Source organism: Symsagittifera roscoffensis, chromosome 10, assembly GCF_963678635.1.
Source record: "Symsagittifera roscoffensis chromosome 10, txSymRosc1.1, whole genome shotgun sequence".
Lineage (NCBI taxonomy): Eukaryota > Metazoa > Xenacoelomorpha > Acoela > Convolutidae > Symsagittifera > Symsagittifera roscoffensis.
Genome location: NC_087071.1, coordinates 4,296,230 through 4,316,720, shown reverse-complemented (window position 1 = coordinate 4,316,720; position 20,491 = coordinate 4,296,230). Strand labels below are relative to the sequence as shown.

Here is a 20,491-nt window from a genome sequence, read left to right as displayed (position 1 = left end):
AAAGTGCGGAGTCAGTGTCACAGGAGGAGGAAATGGAGCATTGACGAATGGTCGAGAAAACAAGAGGCAGCAAGAAAGAAAATTAGAAGAATTTAGAAGTTTTAGAACTTCTAAACGACGAAAAAAGAAGAGAACAAAGGGATGATGAAGAAACATTAAAACTCAGAATTGTTTTATGTGTGTGAAAAACTCAAGTGAGAAACCAAGCAACCAAGTTGTAATTGAAAACTGAAACATTTAGTTGAGTTTGGAAATTGTTGCATTTATAAATTTGCATTTTGGTTTTAGTTGAAGTGGCTTTAGAGACACTCACTTATTATTTATTTAGAAAGGCTTGAGGGAAGAGTATATTTAAATATTACAGCCTGCATGATTGTTTTTAATCACTTAGGAAGACTGATCACTTTGTGGTGACATGAAGAGCTTGAGTAACTTCTTGAGGAGGGAGGTTGTTGCATTGTTCTTTCTAACCACAAGGTCTCTTGGTTTTAATATTCAGGACAATAAACAAGCAAGATTTCCGAAGGGAAGGAGCATAGTAGGATAATTTTAGCTTGTTGGTTGGCAGGACTGTCCTGCAAGCCAACACCTTTTAAATCTAGGAGAAAAAGTTTCAATCGGGACATTGACACTGGAAGTCAGAAAATATGTTTTATCTTAAGTCATATCCTCAATGTGCAGATTAATGAAAGAATTTGAAGGCTATAGTGATGTAGTATGATGCCATTTATATTCTGCAGTGAGTCGATGTGACGTAGATAAAAGTAATTTCGTGCATTTTGTAAATTCTGTTCGATGACACTGTAATCATTTAGAACATTGCGCGATTCAATGAGGACATTGACCGGACTGTCCGGGGAGTATGTGACATTCGACCAGAATGGCCAAAATGCAATTTATGCAGGATTCGAATTTTGAGCAGTAAGCCTTCCGAGTTGATGATTTCGAAGGATTAGCGACGTTATTGGAACGTTTAGCCAAACGGTGAGGGCTAGAATATTCTAGTATTTTAAATTTTCAAAAATTCGAATGATGACGTCACGTTTCTGAGAAATGCTGAAACGGCCATTTTAACAAAAAAGCGAGTAAAAAACAGAACAACTTTTATCTGCGATTGCGAACAGTACGAAAATCGAGATTGGAAAACGACAACGAACTACAGAATAGCAGAGAACGTTCCGAGTTGCAACTATTGTGCTGCTACAATAGTTGCAAGGCCGTTGCCAACAACGGTGAAGGGTGAGAACCAGCCTTCCGGATTAGCAAGAAATCAAGAGTAAGGAGCTTGATTCAGCGGATTCAAGAATCCGGAAGGGTCTCGGGACGGAAACTTTTATTAACTCACATAAACTTTTAGCATCCTGTCATGTCCTGACTTGAATTTAACTGATATTTTGATTAGTTTTGACAAGGATGAGGTGCTAGGAGTTGGGGGAAAGGGTTGATCCATCTTCGATGGAGATGATGATTTTTATCTACTGAACAAAAACAATAGTAATATGATAAGTAGTAGCCCTGTTTTTAGGAGTGACCTCGTGGTCTGGGGATACAGAGACCCAGCCATGAGCTCACTAATTTCGCATGTAATTCAGTTAATTTGAGCGTTCTGGTCGAAGCCGGAGAACAGTAACGTTTTTGTCAGCCTGATGTAAGAAAGACCACCGAAAAGTACTGGCTTGGTAGAGACGGTGAAAAACATGCAAAGCTCTGTTTAGACGCTAGCCAGTCGTCTTAAGATTTAGTTTTGTTATCCGTCGATATGTATCTTCCGGGCGAATGTTACATTTACTAACCATTTAATTGCTCTGAATATTCAATTATTTTGATGTTCCCGGGTTGCACCGTTTCTATCCTTAACATGGGTAAATATGGATTTACCCAGATTTCGGATTTTTGGAATTTTCGTCAGCTTTATATGACTCTACTTAAAATCAAGTTTTCCCTGCCTGTCAAGGCGTTTGCATGATTGTTAAAGTTATTTAATGCGTTGAAAGTTCGCAGACATCGTAAATTAACGATGAAATTTGCCAAACTAGTTCAAATTATGATCTTTTCAATTTAGTTTAGTCCCATTTAACCTGTCCATGGAACGTCGTATGATGAAATAGGGCCCTTTTAGTAGGCTTTTCCAAAAAAAAGTAAAACAGTTCTCCAAATTCCCTGGCCTGCCATTCTCGGTTATAATTTTTTTGTTTTGTGTTACATTTACTTCATTCAAGATGAGATGATCGAATTGCTTATATTATCATTATCACTATGACAAGCAACGGAAAGGTAATTTTTATTTCCATTCTATCAGTCTTAGATGAATTGTTTTTTATTTAATACATCATGTTTTAGCCGCTATTAAGGAGACCTTTACCTATAAAAGGCAGTAAAAATGTAGACAGTGGTGAAGCTGCTACTGCAGTTGATGGACTTGTGGAGGATCTGAATGAGATTTTCGACCGCAATCTCAGCGATATTGTTAGTATCTCAATGTCTTAAAGTGTATACTGATTTTTTCAATTTGTATACCCAATTCCGAATTGAAGCTTCCTCAGCCTTAATGTTAGCAGAATGCCACAAAATGTCACTCAGTTGTGTCAATAATATCGAATATATTTTCAACACGCAAGGACTGTAATTTAAAGTACTAATAAACAGTCTCAATAAAAATATATGTTCTTGGGCTATTAATTGTCAATTGAATCAAAAGTTTTTCTTTATTTTCTCATTTAAAAATTCTAGATAAATCTTATCTTATTAGTATTCTAGATAGACTGCTAGATTTAATCTAGAAATTGTCAATGAGAAGTTCAGTCAGAATTATGCTAGCCCATGCTTTATGATTTTTTAAAAAGTGAGACTGCATAAAAAACGATTGAAATGTTGTCAAATTATTGCATGTGCTTTCCACAGTTGCATGCAGTAATTAATATCTAAAATTTTCATCAACTGGCAATATTTAAGTTTTATATTTAATTATGATCTTAGGAAATAAATATCAATGGTCAATGAAACGTTTCGACATTATGTCATCAGTACACTGAAAAAAAATTGTACAAATTAAAAATACAGTACAACTTTAAGAACCGAAATAAAGTCGCAAACAGATAGGACTGCAATAGAATTTTTAAATAGTTTGGAACATGTTTCTGGCTACCAAACTGCTGCGAACTATAAAATTCTGAGATTCCGCAGTGACAGGTTGTGTTCTCGTTGCAGTATCAAACAGCGGAAGAGAATTCCTCGTACGCGCCGGATGACTCGTTCAGTGGGGAGTCACATGACTCATACCCTCGAGTGGACAACAGACAAGTCAGTCCCAGAACAGCCTACTTGAAGAGTATGATGCGCAAGAAGGGAAGCCGGGCGAGAGAATTCACCGAGGAGTAAGTTGACTCATTGATTCTGTCCTTGAATTTAACATATTTTGTACACAGCGGCTAATGAAGGCTGTTTATGAACATCATCCGATACAACCATGAAGATGTGGTTTTTCCAACTTTTCGAAGTTATAATTTCAAGTATTTTTTTTAATTCGAATTTTCAGATTTTTTTGGCTTTTTTTCCACTGACTTTATTGTAGCGCAATATGTATCGTATTGCAAAGTTGTTCAAGCTAGTATAATACTGGCTGTTGTGTTCTGCCACAGATTGTCATCAAAATGAGTTTCAGTTTCAAACAAGCATTTGAAAATTTTGGGTGTTTTTTTTTCGGCGTTTTGTCAATTTTGTCGTTTTTTGAGTCGTTTTCATTTTTTTTTTGCAATTTTCGAATTTTTTTCTTAAAACGTGTATTGCAATTGGTGCGAAGCCCGTAGTTTGACTTAATGGCTTCTGCATCATTTTCCGTCGTTAGTTTGCACTTAACGAACAGGTCGTTGCCGACTGTGATTTTCCACAGCATATTTGACTTATTCGGATTCTGTTTAGAGACATGTACCAGTTCGGCTCGTACAACTCGAAGGCGGGTCTGGCTCAGCCGTTCAGAGTGAGGGGTCCGATGCCATTCCACACTTCCCACAATATCAAACAACCCTCTGTAGTCTCACTCGCATACTTGAACGGTGAGCAGAAATTGACAAAAAAATTCTGGTCAACAAGTTTTTGTGATTGTACTTATTTACACGACTCCCTCAGCCTTGTAACAAAAAATGTACTTTCATCCAAACGTGGTTTTTGTTTTTAATGGGATATAATTAGTTAGGGTTTTTTGGAGAGGTAATGCTTGAGCGAGTATACTTAATCACACCTGCAGAACTTATTTTTATAGGTCGAAGCGAAGCACTTTATTCGATTACAATACTTTATATTTCCAGATTTCAAGTTGCATGTGTAGGCGCACAGTTAAAATGAACTACTCGCTTAAAGAGTACGATTCAAGGTATAAGAAATCTTAAACCCGCATTTTAACCGTTTTTACCGTTTTCTGTGCCGTTTTTGAAGTGCAGCTTCGCCTCTGTGTAAGATTTATAGTCCTTAAAGTCTATTTTAAAAGCTTTTTTTTGTATATAATATGCTCGATAATAAAACTGAAATCTCGGAAACATGACTCTTATTGGATGTCATACACAAAAGTAGCCACAAATTTGATCATATCACAAACATATGAATCAACCAACTACGAATCAAACAACCCGAAACAGTCAAACAAACATTGATTTTTTCACAATGAAGTTTGTTCAAGCTGAAGTTTGGTTTTTCGCGGTTTGTTTTTTGATTTCTTTCGTAAGTTTATCTCATTTTTGGTTACATTCAACTGCATTATCGAACATCATCGGTGTAAATTTATGTACAATAAGAATGGCTTCTAGTTTCAAAAAAGGGTTTCAGTTTTTGAATTTCCAGCGGAATGAAATAAAACTTGATCAATTTTCTCCCAATGGGATTAATTAAATAAGAAAGTGCCAGACATAGAAAGAGTCATGAAATTCAAAAAGGTTCAATGTCATATATTTGTTTTAGAACGTTTTTCTGTGATCTTTGAAAAGTCAATTGTTTTGATTTTTTTTTGTTTTTTTTTCGTGTTTTTTTTACATTTTTAAAATCATTCAAGCTCTAAGTCTAGCATTGATTTAGTAGTCACGTTTAATTGGCCCGTTATTTTTTGAGAAACTTTGACAAATTATACTGATCTTATTCGATGAAACAATACTCAAACACAAGCTTAAACACAAAAAAGAACGTCTAAATTTTGATATCAAACGAATGTGCAAGCTAGATGCCCGACAGAAACAACTTTTTAATCAAGTGGTAAGGTGCCCTTCAACAAAAGTTTCAGAAACTACGCAATGGGAGGAAAATTGAGGCCGCAAAACCAAAACAAAGACATGAAAACCAATTGGAGATCAATGTTAATAACAACTGAAGCGAAACAAATCATCAAGTAATCTCTAAAATGCAATGCGGCAAGCAGTGAAAATGGTGTTCCACTCGTTAACCCCACGTTATTTAACACCCAATTTTGATACACCCTATTTCATAACCACACAAAAATTTAGCGCCCTTTCGAAACCGATAATTTGTTTCAAATTGAATCCTTTTCAAAAATATCAAGGACCTGAGCGAGAGTAATACCCCGACCGTCACAGTCGCCACAGAAATTCAGCCCATAACAGGCGATATTGACAGTCGATTAGCCTTACCAACCCAGTAATTTTTAGTTCGATTTGCACAACGCATGCGCAAGCAACGAGAACAGGTTTTACCAGCCTTCACAGCAAAAGGAAATTTCGAAATACGCGAGCAATCTAAGAACTTCGTAAGATTGGACATTGGACAAAATGATCACGAAAGAATGATTTTTTTTTCGTCGACCGGGAAATGCTACGTGTGCTCGAAAAAATCAAATTTTTCGTTGGCTGACGAACTTTTCAAAGTTACTTCTGAAATGTTTTATCAACTTTACTCTATACATGTTAGTCTTTAAGGAATAGCCCCCGCTTGCATATATTCCTTCTTACCAGATAAAACGCAAACAACATTAAAAGCTTAACCCCTGACAGTAGACCTGAAAAATTTTGCTGGATTTCGAGCAGGCCGCTCTTCCAGCCTTTCGAAAAACTTCCTAGTGCCCAAGCTGTCTAGATGTTTTCTTCATCTTTCAAAAGTATATGAGAAAAATTTGCGGAACTCGGATTTAAAAAGGAATACTAAACAAACCACGATTTTGCAGAGCAATTAAAATGTTACCCTGACTGGCATCGAAAAAAAAGCAAATAGCTAACTCGTACTATAAAATAATCGATGAAATTCAAACAGTATGCAATCGCACCATTAAAGAGTCGGAAAAAATTGCAAAACTTGACGAGAGCTGCCTGAATTTTGGATCTAGAAGTCTCGTCCCGAATCGAGAATTCATACTCCCCCCTTCACTATGTGGTTCAAAGGTTCAATGTCATATATTTGTTTTAGAACGTTTTTCTGTGATCTTTGAAAAGTCAATTGTTTTGATTTTTTTTTGTTTTTTTTTCGTGTTTTTTTTACATTTTTAAAATCATTCAAGCTCTAAGTCTAGCATTGATTTAGTAGTCACGTTTAATTGGCCCGTTATTTTTTGAGAAACTTTGACAAATTATACTGATCTTATTCGATGAAACAATACTCAAACACAAGCTTAAACACAAAAAAGAACGTCTAAATTTTGATATCAAACGAATGTGCAAGCTAGATGCCCGACAGAAACAACTTTTTAATCAAGTGGTAAGGTGCCCTTCAACAAAAGTTTCAGAAACTACGCAATGGGAGGAAAATTGAGGCCGCAAAACCAAAACAAAGACATGAAAACCAATTGGAGATCAATGTTAATAACAACTGAAGCGAAACAAATCATCAAGTAATCTCTAAAATGCAATGCGGCAAGCAGTGAAAATGGTGTTCCACTCGTTAACCCCACGTTATTTAACACCCAATTTTGATACACCCTATTTCATAACCACACAAAAATTTAGCGCCCTTTCGAAACCGATAATTTGTTTCAAATTGAATCCTTTTCAAAAATATCAAGGACCTGAGCGAGAGTAATACCCCGACCGTCACAGTCGCCACAGAAATTCAGCCCATAACAGGCGATATTGACAGTCGATTAGCCTTACCAACCCAGTAATTTTTAGTTCGATTTGCACAACGCATGCGCAAGCAACGAGAACAGGTTTTACCAGCCTTCACAGCAAAAGGAAATTTCGAAATACGCGAGCAATCTAAGAACTTCGTAAGATTGGACATTGGACAAAATGATCACGAAAGAATGATTTTTTTTTCGTCGACCGGGAAATGCTACGTGTGCTCGAAAAAATCAAATTTTTCGTTGGCTGACGAACTTTTCAAAGTTACTTCTGAAATGTTTTATCAACTTTACTCTATACATGTTAGTCTTTAAGGAATAGCCCCCGCTTGCATATATTCCTTCTTACCAGATAAAACGCAAACAACATTAAAAGCTTAACCCCTGACAGTAGACCTGAAAAATTTTGCTGGATTTCGAGCAGGCCGCTCTTCCAGCCTTTCGAAAAACTTCCTAGTGCCCAAGCTGTCTAGATGTTTTCTTCATCTTTCAAAAGTATATGAGAAAAATTTGCGGAACTCGGATTTAAAAAGGAATACTAAACAAACCACGATTTTGCAGAGCAATTAAAATGTTACCCTGACTGGCATCGAAAAAAAAGCAAATAGCTAACTCGTACTATAAAATAATCGATGAAATTCAAACAGTATGCAATCGCACCATTAAAGAGTCGGAAAAAATTGCAAAACTTGACGAGAGCTGCCTGAATTTTGGATCTAGAAGTCTCGTCCCGAATCGAGAATTCATACTCCCCCCTTCACTATGGAACCAAAGAGATGCGACAACATCCGGTTTGGCCAGAACAACAAATGCTGTAGAAAGCTGGCATTATAACATAATCAGTTTTTAGTGGTTCACACCCCAGTATTTGGAAAGTAATCGCAAACTTGCAAAAAGACGCCTCCCTTCAAAACTGAATTTCTTAACGCCTGGATCGGGCACCAATTTGCAAAAAAGAAAACGTGCAGAATATTATGAAGGTTTACGAAGAGAAAACTGAATTGCATTTTTTTCGCGCTATGATGAACTTAAGCTAAATTTCTTCTTCGTATATAGTTTTATATCAAAATGTTGCTTGTCAATTTTTTCTTTGAAGGAAGACGTTTCCTTGCAGCCTCTGGGAGATGTAAAAAACGCATGGGCTTGAAAAGTTTTGGTCACAGCCAGTCTCATTCCATTTAAATTCAGTCTATTAATCTAATATTAGCAAGATTTTATTCAAGATCAAGTTCAAATTTAATTCACATCTAAACAGCATTTAGCAGCTTGCATGTTATTTCGTTTGGTTCCGAAAATAGTTTCGCAATTAAAGCATGGGTTTTTACCGGCGCTATGGTTCCGAACTCCTTTCAACTAAGTTTCACTATGTCTCTAATAATAGTTATTAAAAAAGGTTAAATTGTATTGGGGTTATCTAATTCTGGGATTATATCAGAGGGGGTTAAGAAATAGGGGGTTGAAAAATGCGGGCTGCTTAGTGAAAATACCACCTGACCGTGATAGTAATATTTTGAGTATTAATATGTTTTTTGCTACTGCTGGCAATTAACTTGAAAATAACTCTTATCGGCCGCCGAATTGTTATCATTCGAGAAAGTACAAAAAAACTATTTTTTTTTTGGCTATGAAAGGTTTAGTATTAATTAAGTTAAAAAGACACTTTTTAGCTTGCAATAATTTAGCTGAGATAGAACAAGATGATGAGAAATCTCGCAGAACAGTTTCTACCAAGTTTTGTGCATTAAGTCGATGCAGGAGTGACAACTGGATGAACTAACTGTTGACCAGCCAACTTCATTGCTGTCTTTTTTGTATGAAACATAAGAAAAAATAAGTTGAGTTAACAGTGTGCCAAATATCGGCGGTCCTAGTCTCAAGGTCGCAGATTCGAATCTCAGAGCTAGCCGAATTTTTGCTAATTCGAGGCTTATTTCTAAATTTTATTATTGCACTTTGTAGAGCTGCTTTTTGTCGTCTTCTCGCTAGTGTTTGAGAAGCGAAGCTTCGCCACTGTTTTTGTGAGTAAAACTACCAGGTCTTTTTTCATTCGAAATCTCGTTGGGCACCCTGACATCAGCGTAGTTATGTTCATATGTTGAATGACGACTCAACTTTGCAGAGCAATTAATCAATAAATTTATATTTTTGGATTAAGAGCTTCAAGCTGTGTCCTTTTGGTTTCATCCGAACAATTTGAAGGCAAACAAAAACCTAAGTCCATCAATTTCACTCTAGCTTCGAGTTTTGTTTTATTATTCAGGACTCTTGAATAAAAATGAAAAGAAGTATGTATGTATTATTTTATACGAGTTAGATTAGTTAAAGACATATGTAGCAACACAAAATGCTTTTTATAAATTTTTAGATTTTCTTGGAGGTTTGACTTTTGAAATTCAGGCAAACTCCACTATGGAACAACAAGTGTAAAGGTTACAAAAACTTGATTGAATTCTAGGTTTAAAAGTAGAGTTTATTGTTCAGATATCTCAGGCCATCTATTTTTATCTTTGGAATTCGAAAATTCAGATTTTTTCGAAAAAAAAGTCAGATTGTTTGTTTCCTTGCGTTCATTGACTCTTTTCCAACAGTCTGTTTGCACCAATAGTACTCGGAACTTGTGAAGCCCCTGGAATTTCTCCCGGGGTGGCCCGCAAAAATTGGTAAATGTTGTCCCCCCAGAGTTAGGATGCGACAAACTACCTACTACTAAATCTGAAACTATTTACTTTTCTCAATTTCAATGTTCGGAGACAATATCAGTTCTTATCCAAACAACAAACATAGATTAGAATACTGAGTTAGTTTTGGAATTTAATTACGTTCATATTATTTTTTTGGATCAATAAGTTGAATTTGTTTGATGATAAGCAGTTTGAAAAGAATAACTTATATAAATTTGGACGGGAACCTACTTAAAATTGGGCGATTCAGGTTCAGATCATTTAAACCCTCCGAATTTAGACCAATCTTGACTTCTTTGTCGAGTTATTGGTCTATATGGTTACAGTTTTGCGTTTTCAGGTTACTTCTGAACCCCGTAAATTCAATTTGATTTTAATGAATACAAATCTTTTAGTTGCGTAAGTTTTCTGGAGGGCAGATTTTAGCAGATAAAATATTGGTTACAATGTTCTTTTTACCTCTAAATGAAATTTATATTCGTAAAAAGCTGATTTCACTCCGAACTATGCAATAAAACGGACAACTATATTTATGAGCTGAATTCGCTTACATAGTTTTTTTTGGTTTTTAAAATTGATGTATTGAAGTGCTTGACTAGTTTGAAAATTGGTTCCAACTCTCTTCAGCTCGAAGTTTGATTTGCTTTTTGTCCCAGGCTTAAAAATTGGTTGAATTACCGTAGATAAAATTTCATGCAATTCCTAAAAGAAAATTGCGGTTGACTTCGCATAAGAAAATTTGAAAGAATTCTCCTAAAATATTTGAAGATTTCCCATTGAGAAAAAGTTTCCTCTACTTGACAATTACCCCTTCAAGAAGGGGGGACAATTGTGAAGCAGATAAATTCTGTCAATTTTTTGACCAATCAGAATGCAACCAATCAAATAATACCAAGCTCGGAATAGATCCCCGAGGATGCTTCCAAAATTTTTAGACTGTCAAGTAATGAAAACAGGTCATGGTGTAATTTTCACTTTTTGATGGTAAGCTCTGAGTTTTTGAGTTCCACAGTTTAGTTTTTGAATTTAATTTTCAAAAATATTGCAGGTCTCTAAAAACTGTATTTGGAATGTAATTGTGATCAGTCAATCAAATCAAATATTTTTTAGAATATTAAACAAGCTTAATGGGCTTTGTGCTACAACTGAATTGACATGAAAAGACTGTGTTAGCTGGAGCTGGTGCTTGTACTAGGGTTATATTTTCACAGGGAATTTTTTGGGTTGGTGCAGTTTTATTACCGGAATAACGCAAACTAAATTAGGAGTTTGGTGTCTGATGGCGTTGCAATCTATTTCAAAATACAGTACAGGAAGCTTTTTGACATGACATAATTCTCTCCTTGTACCTAGTAACGAATCCAGCTTTCGTTAAAACAAGAAACTTGCAGGCTTATTTTCCACAAACAAACTATGGTTCAGTTTGGATATAGAAACAAAGCTGTAACGATTTCATAATATTGTGAAATTTCGGGCCCATGTGAACAATCTCCCACCTAAAATTAAATAACAAATTCAAGTCGTAAGGCCTGCATCTACTTTTAACCAGTTGAACAATCAGCTCCTAAATCGATATAGGGAGAGATTGTTCACTTGGTCGACAGTTTGCACTCCGAATAAATGGATGACTAAATGTGAAGACTTTTGGGATCTCTTCAACTATTTCCCTCCTTTTGCAAGTGGGGGGAGAGAGATTCTTTACTAGGTACGAAATGGCATAACCGTTGATTTATTTCTTTATAGGGGTGGCAATTCGTTGCTTGGTATCCGACTTTTGTTGTTCATATGCATACCTTATAGTGCAAAATCACGCATTTAACCATGCATTTCACGCATGTCAAATGTTATGAGAATGGAAAATTCCAATTGAGGAATGGTTGGGAGGTCAGAAAAAGGGGAGATATCTCAAACCACGTTCAGCATTTTGTGCACCGTCATAACGTTATAAAAATCATAATATTCTTATTTTTCCTTTTTCAAATGCAGCTAAAAATAGACAACAGGCAAGATTTGAAGCAAGCAAAGCGTACAACAAGCAAACAGCTGTAAATTCAGCAGTTTCGCTCATCAGTTCAGCTGAGAGGAAATCGAAACTAGCTCTAGCTCGGTCGAAAAGCGAACTGAAACCGAGAGCTAAATCAGCATGTGCGTGTTTCGAGATGTGTGTAGATTGTGGCAAAATGCAATTCACAGGAACTGAAATAACTTCTGGGAGGAAATCGGAAGTTTCGAGGAATAAAGCTAAAAAGGACTCGAAAAAGACTTGAATCTTTTGTTGTTTAAGTTTGAAAATAAGTTGATCTTTTTAGTTATTTATAACCACCAGATATTGAAAATGAATAATCAGTCGAAATAATTTGCGAAATCGATAATTTTTGATTTTCTTTTATTTCAACGATGTTTTGTGGGCAATGACACCCATCATTAAGCAAGTTTCGGATGTCTAATTATTTCCTCCCTTATTGAAAATTATTGAAAAAGGAGGCAAATAGTCGAAGAGATCCGACTTCTGAATAGTTTTTCGTTAAGTTATTCCTCGAATTATAAAATTTGAAGATATTTTGATTTAAAACTTTTCTGACTGTTTTTAAAGCACTGGAACTATCTCCACGTCCAAGATTTTGGGAAATTTTCAAATATTGGGCAGTCAATATCGGAAAAGATCAACTTGAGTGTTTGTTTACATATCATAGATTGAGGTTTTGTGTGAAATATTTAGTTCGAGTTTTACATATTTCATAAATTATTATTCTATCATGGGCTATAGTGTGTGGGCGCTTTCTTATGCGCGAATGCGCGCAAATTATCACCCAATCAACGCTCTTTAAATTGTCCAAAACGTACTGAATTCTGATTGGCTCCCATAATTTTCGCACCTGAGGAATTCGCCCGTGATGAGTGCTTATGTGATGTTTAGGTTTTTGCGTCGGTGTTTCTTAACAATCATTTTAGGCTATATGACTCATCGAATGAAATCATTTTTCGGGTTTAGAAAATCACTGTCTGTTAGTTGGGAAGCATCGACTGGTTTTAAAAGTTTTTGTTCGAATAAATTATTTATTTGTCACTTTTTTGTTGAGAAAAATGGTTATTTCTTCAACAGGGTAGAACTATGATTCAAATATGTTAAATGTCAATGAACATAGTGAAGACTCTTATATAGGTCGTAATGATTGTTTTTTTTTCGTTTTTTTTTCGTTTTTTTAGGAAAGTCTGAAAATTAGTTCTCGCTCAAATTTGATTTAACGCGGTTTGAATTTTGATTGCTTCTTAAGATCAGTTCGTTTCTTTTTTAGAAGGTGGATTTTAATTTTCAGATTTCCTAGTGGATTGAAAACTTTTTTGATCCAGTTTCCTAAAATTGAGTTGATTTTATTAAGAGTTAATTATAGGTCTTGTTGATTTCTTGCTTTTTTAAAGGAAACGTGTTGCTCTAATAACTACAGATGTGCATTCATATAAATCAATTCATTTATGAATGCACTTAGATTCATATGCACTTTTCGAGCAAAATTCAAATTTATCTGCTAAATCTTTCTCTAAATACGAACTTTGAAATGGCGCGAAAAAACGTGAACTACTTCTATTTTCAAAAGTGATTTCAAAATTTTATCTCCTAATCCTGTTTTTCAGATTGAACTAAATTTATCAAAAACTTAATTTTATCAAATTGAATTGTGTTTTTTATCTGTCTGTTGACTATGTTCAATAAAGTGTCAATAATCAACTTCTCTTGAAGTTGGAAGATTTTAAGGCCTTAATTTTTTCTCTGAAAATCGTAAATTCGAAATTATGTACTCTAAGAAATGTCAATTTTTTAACGATTTCTTGCGTTCATCGACACTTCCAACTGTCTGTTGGCTCATTTATTTTTAGAACGATCAATTCGATTTTGCGAGCTCTCCTAGAAGTTACAAAGAATAAAATTTTGCTTCTCTAAACTAAGTAAAGCTGTCGTGAAAATGTTTTGAATAAAAGACATTTTAACGGTTTTGATTGAACAAGTCAGTCTTTTGAATAAAAATCTCAAACATGAATAATTGTTTTAGCTTTTGAGGATGCACAACAACAACAGGAATTTTCAGCTGAGCAATTTGAGGAATCACAACTAGCATCAGCTTCGGCGGAACAATTCTCACTCCAGGATTTCCAGCAACCCATTCCACGAAGACCAGGTACAATTATACTACTTCAAGAAGTACGGTCAAAAAGTAGTCATGTCATAAAGCAGACATGTCGTAAGCCAATCAGAATCGAGATTAGAAAATAAACGTACGAAGTTTGTCTGTCTGTATTCTCTTAATGAGAGCAAAAAGACATGATTACACGCGCGAATTTCCAGCGCAGCAGTGTTATACGATCAGTTTATGATCAGTTTTGAATCCCTCAGTTTTTGGGTTTTTGAAGTTTATTTTAGTACTGAAAATGTCTTTTTAAGCTCTTCTTTGTCCTTTTCTTTCTCGTGTCTGCTAAATACAACTTCGCTTCTGTAAAATTTTTCTTCTTTTTTTTCAGGTGGTCCTCGATTAGTGAAGAGTGCTTTAAAAGAAGCAGTGTTATCTAGACATAATTATGAGAGACTGACCAAACTGTTCGCGGATGAGGCATTCAGGACCGAACAAGACCACGTGCATCAGATTCACTTTTCAGGTTCGAAAATCTTTTGAAGCTCAAAAATGACTGTCATCAGCTATATTTGTGTGTCCAAAAAGTGCCAAACGGTCCAAAAAGTGCCAAACGGTCCGAAAAAACCTTCATTTTTGGTCTAAGTTTTCTAAAATTAAACTAGTAAAGAAATTTTCAATAAGGCTCTTAAGAGAGTTTTAGAGAGCTGAAAAGTGAAATAATTAAAATTCCTTGCACTTTAATGTTTGGATAAATCAGATTTAACTTCCAGAAAAAGTTATACTGGCATAAAAAATGCACCGCAAAAAAAACAAGAAAAAATTAACTTCCGAAAACATGAAAGTTCGGATAAGTCAAATTAGACTTCCGGAAAAAATTAATCAGGGGAAAAATAGAATTGTGAAAAAATATAATTAAAAAAAGTTAAACTGAGAACACCTTAAATTCTGGTTAAGTTAATTTTTTGCAAGTCTAGTGTGATTTGCGCACAGGTGAGGAAGTGCCAGCTAAAGCCAGTCGTATCCCGTGGCGTCAGCTAGTGTTGGAGATGGCTGCCATTTTGAAAGAGGAAGCGGCCACTATGCGAGACAGTGTGGCCACTGCGCAGAAGGCATACAACAAGTTCATCAGGACAGCGAAAGGAGCAGCTGAGATTGTGGGCAGACAACCTGAACGGTGAGAGCAAAAAGGGGGCTCTTTCCAGTTTCCCACCCCCTCGTCAAATTACAAAATAAAGCTGTTCAAAGATTGTTCTCACGGCCTTGAACTCGTAAGAAATGTTGTGAAAATTTGTTCACCTGTTCACGCTGACATGTTTTAATGCAGTTTTTAACATGAAAAGTCATTTTTAATAAACTTTCATATATTGAATTTACGAAAAAAATCAAAATGAGTTATGACTGGGGTGTATAACTCATAGAGTAATTTCGGATAGGGTACACCGTCTGCTCGTCACGCTATCTTATTTTCGGCCGGATAGATTCGTGCAACTTCTTAGTCTAATACCGATCCTAATCTTACTCTTATACTATCTAGTCTCAGGTTGTTTAACTAGTCTCTGCTAGGCTCAATAGATCTAGGGTATACTGGTTTATTGCGGCTGCTGAAGTGCTCGGGAGAGTCCAACTAATTTCTAAGTTAAATTCAAATCTCTCTGGTGCTGAAATTACAAGTAACTTCAGCACTTACAAATAAGTGGGTTGTTAGTTAGATGGATCATGATTGGTTAATATTAAATACTTTACATTGGTAAAACATTTAATTTATCCAATCATAAAATATAGTTTAGATCAGGTTCCACCCATCCGGGTTTTACAGAGTTTTTTAGAACAGTTCTTCTGTAATTCAAGGGTGGATGATGGACGTTGGTATTTGGCGAACATCATATTTTTTTTTGTTTCCTTTCTGTTAAGGAAGTTCCAGGGAGCTGGAGTTAGGGACATAAGACGTTGTGTTCTTCTCGCGACAACGACTGAGTCTCTGCAACAAAATCAATTCTGATTTCAGAATGGTTGGCTATGTCAGGTTTTTCTGTTCTTCGGAGAGAACTTCTTTTGTGTCTGATCTAGCTTGGGAATGGCGTGGAGATTGTGCGTGGAGGGGATGCCTGGTTACTCGGATCTGTACGTATACTTGAACATCGAGGTGGTCATTGGTCTAGTTCAATGAAGTCCTTTTCTGCGAGGTCAAGTCGTACTCTAAATCCTTTGAGTTGTGATTGTGAGCGGCATATCGATTGTAGTTGGTCATTCTCTCTCGAGTGTAGTGGGGTCGTTTTGTCTTTTGATGTTCGTCCTTGGTGTTGTATTCTGATCTATATATTGCATCATGTGATTTTACATTTTATAAAACTTTTATTAGTTTAATATTTTTTAATAATGATTTTAGTTAGTTGTTTTCACAAAAGCTTTTTGTTTTAGTTCGGTTATTTTGAAGAGTTACTCACCCTTGAGTAGCTCTTATTAAAAATAGTGGTGTGGTCACAAAGCGTGGATGTAGCGCGGTGGGTTAGGCCGGCTATAGAGCATGCTCAGGACGTCCTTCCTGGTGGGTTAGGCCAGGAGTGGGAGTATGATTTCATGCGGTTTTTGTGAGGGGTCCTGTTATGTGACAACGTTTTATGTTGGGTTTGTTGTGGTTTTTCTTATGTTTTGTTGGTTGTGTCCTTTTTTCAAAAATCAAATTGTCTGTGGTATGGGTTTGTCTTTCGACTTTTTTGTGTTTTATTATTTCTTTCTAAGACTTTGTAATAGTCTTCAAAAGAATAAATTATCCAGTTTTAAACTGGGTTAATCCGGTTTGGGTACCGTTGGTTTCCTTTTCTTAGTCATGCTGTTATTCTATGATTTGTGGTATTTAGTAAGCTGCGTTGGTTAGTTTTGTTTAGTATATGATTCCTTTCCAACCGGGTTAAAGGAAAGTTTGAAACATGTTATTATATGTTAGAGTTGTTGAGTGTGAAAACTTGAAACTGAAATTCATTATTTTAAACAATTCTTCGTGGGCGAGCTGTGCGAGTGTGGATAGAATTTCTGTGCGAATGAATGAAAATATCAAAAGGTTAGTACTGCAATTGCATTTTATTAATTTACTGCATAGAATTTTGAAATTTACTGCTAGTTATGGGGGAATATTAAGATACAAATTTTCATCATAATTAGATTTACTGCTTTGGGGGAAAATATTATAGATGAATTTACTGCATTGATATTAAATTTAGAAATTTATAAGTGTAGGAGATTAATAGAATTTTAAAATTGTTTGATGAAAATTGTGATTTTTATTGTTTCTTTTGTGGTTTTTGTAGGTGATTGTCGGATGAAAGCTAAAAATCTAATGAAAACATGAATAAAGAATGGTGAGTTTTTTAATATTTCAATTAGTTAGTTATATTCATTTAATTCATACTTACCTGTTAGTCGTCGGGGAAAAACCGTGGGGGAAGATGTCGTGAATTAGTTCTGAAGTTGTTAGTAGTTTAGCTAAGATGCGGATGATATTTTTAGTCTGAAGCAGTGGCCAAAGCAATTGAAGTGCCTTGATAGTGGTTAGTTCTTCAGTGCCAACTGCAAACTCATAAGGTGTGTTTTGGATTAGATTATATAATTTGTGATTGAATTTAGTGTTGTGGATGAATTCTAAAATTGGGATTTCTATAGGTTGTACAAACTCGTGCGGGATAAGGAAGGGTCGGGATTCTTCGGCGTTGAAGGTCTTGGTGATGGGGCAGAAAATGTACATTTGGGTTATGGGGTCATAATTACGAAGAATACCATGGAGGTTAGTGTCTTTAATACAATATGTGAAATTTAGGAAATACGGTGAAGTGTATTTTGAATTGATGAATTGGAAACGATGGTGTGGTTGTCTAGAGGGTGTGTGGAGGTCAAAGTGATTTTGGATGAAACGATAGTAACTGTATGTATGTGTTTGTTTAGTGCGCAACATAATATCGTGTGAGCAGTGTAAATCTCTTTCGTGTGGTGCAAGGAAATGAAAGGTTAGTGAAAAGATTTGGAAGCGTTCTTTAAAACTTTCGTATGCTTGTGTGTTTGTTAGTGCTTCTGAAATAATGTGATCAAACTTTCGGTCGAAGATGTTTAGTGTAAATACATATGGTGTCTTGATGAAAAATTTCTCGGTGATTTGTGGATTAGCGAAGCGATCGTCGTCTAAGAATTGATCTTGGTTAGCTCTGATGATGTTGTGATCGTAGTATTCTAGTGTATATTCATTAGCTCTAGGTGCAGTGTGTATTTTTAGTGATTTTTTATATCCAACGTAAGTAAACTGTCTAGCGGTTAGTGGTGTAGTTAGTCGATATAGCATGTCTTTGTTTCGTTCTATATCGATGGAAGTGCTGGATAAAGGTAAGCAAAGAGGGTTAGTGAAATGATAGTATGAGGTCCAAGAGAGAGTGGGCATTAAAACGTATTCATCTACAAAGTTGCGTGTTTCGTTAGTGTCGTGGGGGGTGTTTAAGGTGTATTGTGGAAATGAGGGTAAAGTGATAGCTAAAAATTCTTTAGTGTTAGTATGCTGGGGGTGGTTGATGTATTCACGGGCTGTTCCTGGTTTTGCTGGGAAAGGATGGTTGGGGAATTTTCTTTTAAAAGTGCGGTAAGCTCTATTAGTGTTTAGTGAAGATATAGTGGATGTGGATGATGGTGTTAATGATTCAGTATAATTTGAAGAGGGTGTAGGGGGATTGGATGAATTTGTAGTGGAGGAGATTTGGTTTATGGTTGGGGTGTTAAGGTGGTAGGGTTGTTGTTGGAGGGTAATAAAATTATCTAGCTCTGGGGAGATTCGGGGGGTGTCTGGAGAATGAGATGATTGGTCAGAATGGTATGAGGAGTAGGTTGGGGTAACTTGGGAAGCATAAGAGGGTGTCGGAGTGATTGGGTCAGGGTTATTTGACAATATGGGTTGAAAAGGAGGTTGAGAAAAATTAGAAGGGTTATGAAAATTATTGGATGGAGATGGTTCTGAGTCGGCAAATTCATCGGGGGTTTCAATATTCGGGTTATTTAGCTGTGAAATGGAGTATAAAACTGAAATATGTGAGTTAGTGTCGGAATTCATGCCTGATGTTACATTGCTAGATGGAAAATCGGGTGGCGGAAAAGCAAAAAGTGGTATTATTGGGATTGGAGAGGTAAGATTGGTTGGGTGGGAATTTGATCGGTGTAGTGATCCAAGTTGGCGGCTCATCGTGGGCTAAAAAAATGATTATTTTGAGATTGAAAAGCGGTGGTATGGGGCTGTTCAATAATTTGTTCATAAGTATTATCATCTTGTGATTGATGTGTCATTATATGTTGGATGGGACTTTGCGATGTATTGAGTCGAAAATTTGGATTATGTGTGATTGCCAAATTTCGAAAATTTCGTGGGACTAGGGATAGTGGATGGTTATTTGGTAGGGGTGGTAATTGTGGTGCCGTTGGCTGTGTGTCGACATTGTTATGTTCTTCGTCGTATGTATTTTGTCGTGTTGTTATTTTTGTGTTATATTCTTTTATTTGTGCGTCTAAAAGAATTTTGTTTATAGATGTGGAAAAAATTCCAAAAAATCCTGCAAAGAGTATGCGTGCTACGCTTGCTTGTCTGTTTACTTGTGTGTGTATAGCACATGTGTTGTAGATTCCTTTTAAGAGTGAGAAAAGAAATCCAATAAAGTTAAACATTGCGTATAAAATAGTCAATTTTTCTAAGATGTAGTAGGGCCATCCTAGAAAATCAAGGATTTCATTCTTGAGTGTAACAAAGCTAAAAATGTTGATTGGTGATATATCTTGGGGACGGTATTTTTCGCCATTTAGATATATATAATCTTTAATGTCTTTAAAATATCCGCTATAGTCTTGTGTGTAGATATCGGCAAAACCTGCGGTTTCTGCAAGTTTGCGTAGGTTTTGGTCAATTGATTGTCTTTGTATAGTGTCCATTTGTGTTAATAATTCTTGGAATTGTTGTGTTCTAATGTGATGTTGAATATCTGATTTTGAATAGATTCCTATTGATTGTAAGTCTATATTTGGGTTTCGAGCGATAGCGCGAATGCTTTCTGGTGAAAATTTTTTGAGTGATTGCATTAATGTGGGATATGGAGTGAGAAGATAATATTTATTTTCATCAGGGTTTAGTTGTACTACATTGTGGCTGTTTTCTGATCCACATGGGACTGCGGTATCCCAGAAATAGGTTCTTCGTGAAAGTGTATCCACGAAATGTACTTTATTCTTATAAAAGATAGGGATTCTTTTATAACATCGTTTATCTTCAAAAACGTATAGTGGTGATACTTTTTTGGTACAAGTATAAAACCATAAGATGTTTCCTTCGTAGTCTAAAAAATTTGATCTATTTCCTGATAATAAGTATCCTGCGTAGGGTATTTTTAATACTGCTAGTGCAAGTGATTGTAATATTTGTGTTCGTTCCAATTCACATAGTTGGTGTAGTGTTTCTAATTCGGAGAGTGACATTTCTTGAAAAATGCGGCTAATTGTATAGTCTAGTTTCATATCCAAATGAATATCATAGTGGATATTACCGAAATATGTAGTATTCATTAGTGATAATTCTTGTAAGCGTGTGCTTCTGGTGTCATAAGGTTTTAGATGTCCACCAG

At 35.7% G+C, this 20,491-nt stretch overlaps 1 protein-coding gene across 1 annotated transcript in view; it reads left to right on the top strand.

The window, feature by feature from the left end:
- The first annotated feature begins 1,538 nt into the window (after positions 1-1,538).
- Positions 1,539-20,491, top strand: part of LOC134855392 (leucine-rich repeat-containing protein 63-like) — a 51,161-nt gene continuing 32,208 nt past the window's right edge. The window contains exons 1-7 of the mRNA XM_063871898.1: positions 1,539-2,274; positions 2,341-2,466; positions 3,208-3,374; positions 3,919-4,052; positions 13,779-13,904; positions 14,245-14,379; positions 14,847-15,030. Of these exons, the coding sequence (XP_063727968.1) occupies positions 2,257-2,274; positions 2,341-2,466; positions 3,208-3,374; positions 3,919-4,052; positions 13,779-13,904; positions 14,245-14,379; positions 14,847-15,030 (890 nt within the window). The 5' untranslated portion in view covers positions 1,539-2,256. The remainder of the gene's footprint in view (positions 2,275-2,340; positions 2,467-3,207; positions 3,375-3,918; positions 4,053-13,778; positions 13,905-14,244; positions 14,380-14,846; positions 15,031-20,491) is intronic.